The sequence below is a fragment of the Cucurbita maxima genome, unplaced genomic scaffold, assembly GCF_002738345.1.
Source record: "Cucurbita maxima cultivar Rimu unplaced genomic scaffold, Cmax_1.0 Cma_Scf00008, whole genome shotgun sequence".
NCBI lineage: Eukaryota > Viridiplantae > Streptophyta > Magnoliopsida > Cucurbitales > Cucurbitaceae > Cucurbita > Cucurbita maxima.
The window spans coordinates 969,410-978,206 of NW_019272024.1; the positions used below are offsets into that span (position 1 = coordinate 969,410).

General features: G+C 36.6%; 2 protein-coding genes across 2 annotated transcripts in view; one reads left to right on the plus strand and one right to left on the minus strand.

Moving 5' to 3' along the window:
* Positions 1-959: 959 nt before the first annotated feature.
* Positions 960-7,779, minus strand: LOC111483464 (methyltransferase-like protein 1). Its single transcript, XM_023129694.1, has 7 exons — positions 7,495-7,779; positions 3,037-5,772; positions 2,835-2,918; positions 2,590-2,694; positions 2,361-2,469; positions 1,921-2,072; positions 960-1,626 (listed from the first exon to the last, which is right to left on the minus strand). Exons 2-7 carry the CDS (start codon positions 5,710-5,712, stop codon positions 1,201-1,203), a joined length of 3,552 nt encoding a protein of 1,183 aa, XP_022985462.1. The 5' UTR covers positions 5,713-5,772; positions 7,495-7,779; the 3' UTR covers positions 960-1,200.
* Positions 7,780-8,511: 732 nt separating this feature from the next.
* Positions 8,512-8,797, plus strand: part of LOC111483482 (putative lipase YOR059C) — a 5,013-nt gene continuing 4,727 nt past the window's right edge. Inside the window, exon 1 of the mRNA XM_023129722.1 lies at positions 8,512-8,723. The gene's annotated coding sequence lies outside the window, so the exon portion shown is untranslated. The remainder of the gene's footprint in view (positions 8,724-8,797) is intronic.

An 8,797-nucleotide genomic window follows, 5' to 3' on the forward strand; every position in this document is an offset into this window, starting at 1 on the left:
CAATCAGTCTCGTTTATATATTTTTTAATTAATAAATTTAAAAATGGAAATATTAATGGAAGGTTCTCGAGTGTTTTTTAAGTTGGTTAGTGACCCACAAAAACAACTTTGTCAACACATAATCACATTAACAACAAACAAAGGACATTTTCATTGGTCACCATCCAACAAAGCACATACTTTCATTTCCTTACGAAACAATAATTACCCATTAATTTTTTTTTTGCTTCTTTTTCTATTACTTTTTGTTTGATTTTTTATTTTATTTTAAATATCAATAAAAGAAAGTGTGAATTGTTTGAATAAATATAATTCTTCAAAACGCTAAAAAGTAAAATTATTGTATAAGTTTTTAAATTCTTACTTTAATTAAAAAAAAATAAAATTACTTGGATATGTATGTGTAATCAAAATATGTTCCTCATTATTTCTTGGATTTATTTTACCAAATGTAATTATCAATATTTGCCTTCAATTGCAAGCTTAGATGCTATTATTAATGATGATATGCTAAACAAATTAAATAAATAATTAAACTTTAATCAAAACACAGATCTTAAGGGGATGTTTCTAAATTATTTTTTATGTTTTCATATTCATTAAATTACGTTTTTAAAAAATATTTTCGAATTTAATGAGTTAAATCGTAAACTATCAAATTATGACTAAATACTACAAAAACCATAATTGTGTCTATTCCAAAAAAAATATATATATATATTATTTTTACTATACAAACATAAAATGAAATTATTAAAAATCTAATAGAATTAACTTTATTTATTTATAGTTGTTAATTTTTTTTTTTATTATTTCTTACATTATATCATCGACTAAAATATTAGAAATAAAAATATTTATCCATTCACAGGACAGTTGTTGCGAGGAGTCAAAACTAACACTTATTCGAACTAGAGAAATTCAGAGAAAGTGATTCTAAGTTATAGTAGCACATAAAATTTTGTCACAAGCACGGAATTTTGCACTTCCAATAACAAAATTTGCAGGGGCTACATAAGTTACAGATTTTCCTCTGAATTGCAGGAAGCCCATAGTTCTGGAATCCCCAATTTGGGAAACATTACAACAATATGCAACTAAAAATTCAAGAGATGGAAATGGCAACGCCCCAAAAATGTTTCTACCCTTGGAAAGATTACAAAGCTACACCGAAGCACATTCGCGTGCCAATAACAAATATTACAACATATTTACCTGTCTATGAGATTCGAAATCAACGTACTCTCCACTTGGCTGCTCGCCGAACCCATATGCATCGTAAACTTCATCGCCTAGAGGAATGTTGTTGGCTTCTCGTCCTTTAAAACCCTCCATTTGTGAACCCCAAGGGGGAGGCAGTGTCATAGGGTTAGAATTTGAAACATCTAAACTGGTTGGATTCTGTGGCGAGTTTCCCGTTGGCCTCCGGTTCATCGAGGTGGCTGTAGATAACGATGCTGATTGTTGCTGCTGCATTTGTTGCTGGTTTTTCATTGGTGATTTTGGCCTAAGCAACTCTATTTCTGGCGTCGTCATAACAAGATGAGATGCTTCTGGGGGTGGATTTCTGCCTCCTCCACCTTGCCAAACTTTCCCATCTTTGTCAGCAAAATTTTTGATATATGCCTGAATGTGAAACATGACACCATTCAAGTTCAGACATAAATAATAATAACCGACTACAACAGCCAAGAGAACGAGAAAATAATATCAAGAATATACGATGCAAATAAGTCGTTTTATTTGTGATTTAGTTCAATTCCAGTCAAAAAATGTGTAGCTTAGACTCTATGTAGACATGTAGTTCATATTCATCTTCCCCATGCAAATGTCAGATTTTTCTTACGTAATAGAATTTTCAGAGGTCAACAAGTAAGCACAGAAGTTGCCATGATATTGTGTGCGAGCAGAAAATGCTACCTCGGAAAGAAAATTTGACGAAGACAGCTCTTTACCGACAGTCAGCCACCCGGCTCGAATATTATGGTCCTCACCAAAGAGCTCGAGCCTCCTGCGGCCAAGGGCAAAATGCTCGATTATCCTGTACATATCTTCGGGCTTCTGGGTTGAACCTGAGATACAGTTTAAGCATAAAACTACAGTCACTGACCATAATCCATCCAATAAAAGCTAGAAAAAAGTAGAAAAGTCAGCTGGTATATGCTTGGATGCCAGAGAGTTCGTTTAACTTGAAGCAAGATTATGTTTATACAAGACCTTTTGGAGCTTATGTCAGTTATTAGTTGTTACCAACATTCACCTCAATGCTTCCGCACCAAGAAAAAATTATACTAAAAAAAAGATCCAAAGATATACAAACACGAGCCGAGAGACCATGGAAGCTAAAGAAGATAACTGACCATAAGGAGGTTCCTCAGCAATAATTACATCAGTATCAATGTTTGCATGGATTATATGACCATCAGTACTGCGACGTACGGTTCCTTTAATGCCCATGAGACAATGCTCCTTCATTGAGACAGCAGAAAAATACTTGCAAGTGAGAAGGATAGATCTCATAACGTGCAGCAAAAGGCTCGAAATCTAAATCATGCTGCTCGGTTTTTTTTATGAAAAAATTAGACTGACCTTGGAGTGCTGGAAAAGAGTGTGGGAGTCATGCCGTAAGCCTGGAGCTGCATTATTTTTGTTTGTCTTCACCCAACAGATATCCTCACAGCGTCGGAACCCCCACTAAGCACCCCACGCCAAAATGAACATTCAGTTGCAAATTTTCAAATAGGCTAAACAATCAGTAGATGTCTTTACATCATGCTAAGCAATAGGTAAAGTCATACTCATATTCTGTAATGAGGAGGAATTATCGTTTTTACCTTCTTAAGACATTGACGGCCCTGCTCAAGGCCAACACCGTCACCAACCCATAGGAATATGAAAGAAGGTGTATCAGCTATTGCCTGCATAAATTGTGGGGAAAAATTTGATAATCGAAAGAAAGAAACCGAATGGAAATGGGAAAAAGATGAAGATGGAATTGAAGAAAAAGTCATGGTAAAATGTAACAAAAGAAATTACCTCAATTTTAAGATTCATAATTTCTTCAAAAGTCCAGTATTCCATGTGATCAGCAACACCAGGAGCACGATGGACATATTCTTCCCATGGGGGATCAATGAGAATGACATCAAACTTGGTTCCAAAGAATTCTGGTGAAAGTTCAAAGTCTCTCAGATCACATTTGTAGTACATAGGAGGAGATGCAGAATTAGCTACAATTTCATCCTTTTTCTGTATAAGTTCTCTAAGCTTGGGATAGTCCTCTACTACATTTGTAAGTTCAAGCTCCCGGATGAAATTCTGCGGTCGCATTCCCGTGTCAACAAAATTTTGAGAATAATCATTCTGCTCACCTCTTGAAGGTGCCTTACCAGGAGGACCAATACTTTTCTGGGCAGCCCAACCACTAGGATTTTTATCAGGTTGAGCACCCCGCCCCACTGGACCAGAGTTATTGAAACCCGGCCCAGCTACACCTGAAGAAATGCCTCTTCCAGAACCTGATTGATTAAAATACATGGCAGCATTTGGTGGAGTCCCTATGGTTGGAGGAAATCTAGGTCCTGATGGTCCTGGTGGAACAGCTAACATACTCATATCAATACCACGAGCACCAGGCCAAACTGGAGGGGAGAATGGTGGGATAAAGACACCTGGAGAAACTGGTGGGCCTGGACCGGGTGACATGCCAGGAGTAAGTGGCTGCATCGGTCCTGGTGGAGGAATCCCTATAGGTCCAAATGGAGATCCTATCATTGGCAATGGAATTCCACCCTGTTGGCTCTCTCTCCCAGCAGGTCTTCCTCTGCCTCCTCTCCCTACTCTATTCCCTTTCATTCCTTGCTGAGCAACTCGATTGAAGGATCCCGGCTCCTGGTTGCCATAAAGTTGCTGTGAACCACTGCAACTTTGACCACCACCAACACGACCAGAATTTACACCTTTCTGGCCTCTTCCCTTCCCTCCATGAAAATCAAAGTCGTCCCTGCATGAATTCTGATCTTGTGTTGTCCCACCTTCGTCTGCATATCTCTCCTTCAAATCTCCATCAGACTGTCCATGACCATAGTTATCAGTCCTCCTTGCCCTTCCTTCTTGCTGATGCATCCACTCACCATCACTCGATGCAAACTTACCTTCAGATTGCTGGCCAGCTTCAGTCCTCCTAGCAAAGTTTCCAGACTCTACTCTTCCATAATCCAGAGGTTTGGTTTGGATCTCTATCACATCATAATTCTCGTTCAAAATGCCAAAGTTTGATGATGTCTTCACCGCTTCGCCCCTACTTCCATCTTTCCGATTACTAGACCTTCCATGAGGCCTTTCACTCTCAATCCGCTCACGGCCATGTCTAGGCAACTCCCACTCCCTACCATGATCATACATATAATCCCCAGATTTTGTATCATTGTCTTGGTTTCCATGTTGACGTCTTTTCCAATTGTCAACATTACCTTCCCGATCTCTGTTTCGATCACTCCAGCTATCATCTCTGCCTTTTGATCTGTCATCCCTATAACTATCTTTTTCAAGTTCCTTCCGCTTGTGGTTCAAGCCTCTTTCATAATCCACATCTATGTAGTCTGATTCTTGATGCCTCTCAGTCCTCTCAGTCCTCTCAGGACTTTTGGACTTGTCGACATTTCCAACTTCTCTTGCACCTTTATCTCTAGTCCACGTCTGTACATCTGCATCACCATTGAGAGCCTTCTCCCGACCATTTGCAACATCTCTACTAGTAGATATTTTTTGTTGCCTATATTTTTCAGATTTTTCTCTGCTTGATTTATCTTCACGTGAAACTGAACTCGCCCTACTACCTTCTTCCTGCACTTCAGTCCTGCCTCTGCTCTTCCCTCTCTCCACATCAAGTTTTTTATCCTCCCTGTAGTTAGACTTTGTACTCTTGTCATTGAATGAATCTAATCCCTGACCCTTACCCTCACTAGCTTCAGTTTTCGGCATGCTTTTCTCTCTAGGACTCTCATACTTCAAATCAGAAGTCTTACCACTTCTACTCTCGACCTTTTCAGAATAACTCTCTTCAATTTTTTTGACAGCATCTGGTTCATCCCATCTTCTTCGAGATCTCCTTGCCTGCTCAGAAGATCCATGACCTTTCTCTCGGCTACTGTGTCTCTTTTCTGAATATTTGGAATTTCGATCCAGTGTCTTTTCAGAATCTCCATCATGAAATTTTTCTTCTTTGTTTTTGCTTTTACTCTGAGAACTTTCATGCTCAGAAAACTTTGAAGTCATTTTTCTTTTTTCATTTTCATCTCCTTTACCAAGTCCTCGACTTCCTGACTTATCCCCAACATCTTTCCTATTATCTAGTTCTCCATCCTGGTACCAACTACTCAATTTTTCCAAGGTGCTCTCCTCTTGTTTCTTTTTTGTCTGCTTTGAACGTGATTCTTTCCTTGAATCATATTCATCTTCCTCGCTACCTCCTCTACTAGACCCTCCTGACCTTTTTCGACTGTCACTTCTATCCCCATATGTTTTTTTTCTTCCACTGCCGTCTAATCCATCGACATCTCCATTGCTTGACTTTCTCGACCTACTTGACCTATGCTTTCTCCTATCACCGCCATCCCATCCTTCATCATCTCCCACCCTATCATTCTTCACACCCAAACCATCTTCTACATCTCTCTTTACATAATTTCTGTTGGATTCAGGTGAATCCATTCCTTCTAGATACTTTAATTACCACTTCAAAACGGGTTGTTATACTTTAAAATGGGCCATCTGCGTAAAAGCGTGGAGACAAAACCATGACAGGGTTAGATTTAAAAGGGCAACGATTTGTGATAAATCCTTCTACAAATATCCCCATCCCCCAGCCGTAAAAAAATGAACAAGCTTGTATACACATGGAATACAGAATCCAAAATAGATATATTCTTTATGAGAAACAATTACTGAAACTTATTATTTAAAGAAAAAAAAAACATTACAGTATTTATAATGAAAGTTAGACAGGTGGATTGAAATAATTGAAAGTTTACTCTGTAGCTTCTTTATAGTCTAATAGACTTGTAGAGTTGTCCAAATGTCCAATTCCGTTTTTTATACGTGGAAATTAATGACAACTTTAAGCAATACTCCCAAGTAGAAGAAACACGCACCAAAACTATGCCAAATAAAAAAAAAAAAAAAAAAAAAGATCTCACATCAGTTGGGGAGGAGAATGAAACATTCTTTATAAGGGTGTAAAAACCTCTTCCTAGCAGACGTGTTTTAAAAACCTTGAAGGGAAGCCAAAAAGGACAATATCTACTAGCGGTGGTCTTGGGCTGTTACAAATGATATTGAGCCAAACACTGGAGGATGTGCCAGTGAGGAGGTTGAGCTCCGAAGGAGGGTGGACAAGGTAGTGTGCCAGCAAGGACACTGGCCCCCAAGGGGGTGGGTTGTGAGATCCCACATCAATTGGAGAGGGGAATGAAGCATTCTTTATAAGGGTGTGGAAACCTCTCCCTAGCAGACACGTTTTAAAAACTTGGAAGGGAAGCCCAAAGAGGACAATATTTGCTAGCGGTGGGCTTGACTGTTACATTAAAAAAAAAAAAACAAACAAATAGAAGAAGAGAGTTTACATGATAGGAAATAGCAAAACACACAGATCAAAACCAGTCATTTAAGCTGAATCTGGAAGTGAGGAAGAAAAAAGTATCTAAACCAATCTAGGACGAAATCTGCTGGTTGAATTCCTCTGCTAGTTGCAGCTCTTTAAAACGTGAAGGAATGTGCTAGCAAACATGCGCGAGAGAGGAAAGAGGCCACTTTATGAGTAAGACAGGGAGAAATTGAGGAAGGAAATAAGTTAATTTGTGAAAGTGAAAAGAGAGAAGAGAAGACAGAATTTCAGTTTCTGTAAAATATCCGGTCTTCTTAAAAAATTTAAGGCAAATAAAAATTTTAAACAAACATCATTTTTTATGTGTTCAAAATGGATACTTTGGATCATTATCCAACGACTTAGATCAACTTGTGGGACAATTGATTCAAATTGTGAATTTTAGGGCACTTAATCCGTTCTATGCTAATGAATCCACCAAGCTTTGAACAAAAACCAGTGCACTCGATTCAAAATCGAAGGGGGAACGGAAGTGACAAAAGATTCAAAACTGTCACAGTTCATAAAGGATAGTCCATGGGGATAAGGATGGATGCTTTGCTCCTCCAGCATTGCATAAGGGGAAGGGGAGTAGCACAACTAAATTAGAAATTATTGTAATTCGAATCATAAACCCTCGGCCATTAACCTCACGTAACCATTGCAAAACCGAAGACCTCCAAGCAGCCTCGACAACCCCCTACCCCTTCGACTGCCCGCGGTATCCAACCCCTTCACTTCGTAACCCTCGAGTTAACAAATTTTCAACAGAAAGCAGTGCAACAAGATTCCAAAGCTAAAAAAACAACATAAACATACATACGATTAACCATTAACTTGCAAGCTTATACCTGGGAAAAGAGCTTGAGCGAGAGTCGAGCAAGAGTGAAGCGGCAATCAAGGTTGATGAACAAATCCATGGAACCAGCTGATTGAGTCAAGATCGATATTCAATTCTTTATCAACATGGATGATGGTCTGAGAGCAATCAAAATGAGAGTATCTACAAGCACCATAGATATCCTTCGAGTTTGTTCATAGTCGGCTTCCTTCGGGCGCTAAACAGCGCGAGGCGGGCTGATTTTTTGCAAGATGAAGCAGTGCGTTCAGCGAAAATCGATTTTTTATTATTTTTTTTTTTTTAGCCCTATACTAATAACCATATTTACCGTTTTTTTTTTAATTAATAAAAAAATTCTTACTTATCTTTAAAAAAAAAAAAAATTCTAAACTTTAAAAAATTTCAATAATATATTCAAATTTTTTAAAATAGTCTTAAAAATATATTATCTGAATTTTTTTAAAAATGGTCTTAAAAAGATAATTAATATATTATTTGAAATGAAAATTGTATTTACAAAAATATTCAAAAACTTTTAAAAAATCATAATATCCTTTAACTTTTTAACTCGATTTAAATATTACAAAAATCTATATGTATTCTCTTTATTCTTTTGTTTAACTTGAAATTATATCTGTGCAAAGTTCCGTAGATTAAATGAATATCTCTTGTATAGTCAATATATTAAAAAAAAATCAACAAATCTATTAGACATCAAATTAAATCTTGTGTTTAATAAGATATTAAAATTATAATGGTATTAAAAATTGTATATGAATTCTAAAAATGTTATCAATTTATTGATAAAAAAATGATATTTATACATGCATAGATAGATAAATATAATTTTAGTGAACGGTTTTAAAATAAAATAAAATAAAGTATTTTTACAACCATAATAACATAAATATTTTGATATAATTAATAAAAAAAAGAAATAAATTAAAGCACACTAATTTCGCAAGTAAATTTATATACACGTTAAAAAACAACAAAAAAATCATTCAATGGGACGCCCAATTGATAATTGAAACCGTTTAGTTTCTCTTTCAATTACTTTAATTCGGTTTCGAGTTTTTCCTTTCTTCTCCGTCCAATCTCGGCAGTCTCAACCAACTCTTTTACTCATCTTCCTTTTCAATTCACCTTCGCGCTATTTCTAAAGGATTCCCCTGAAATTCACGCCATCTTCTGTTCTCTCCACCTTTCGATCTTGCGTTTTCCTTCGATTTTGGACTGTTTTTTTTTTTTTTTTTTTTTTTTTTTTTTTTTTTTTTTTTTTTTTTTTTTTTTTTTTTTTTTTTTTTTTTTTT

Excerpts from the sequence above, each read along its gene's own strand:
- LOC111483464 (XM_023129694.1), bottom strand. The coding sequence starts at position 5,712 with ATGGATTCACCTGAATCCAACAGAAATTATGTAAAGAGAGATGTAGAA. Across the intron at positions 2,695-2,834 it reads GCCGTCAATGTCTTAAGAAG|TGGGGGTTCCGACGCTGTGA; the intron begins GTAAAAACGATA and ends TGGGGTGCTTAG. Across the intron at positions 2,470-2,589 it reads CTCTTTTCCAGCACTCCAAG|GAGCATTGTCTCATGGGCAT; the intron begins GTCAGTCTAATT and ends GTCTCAATGAAG.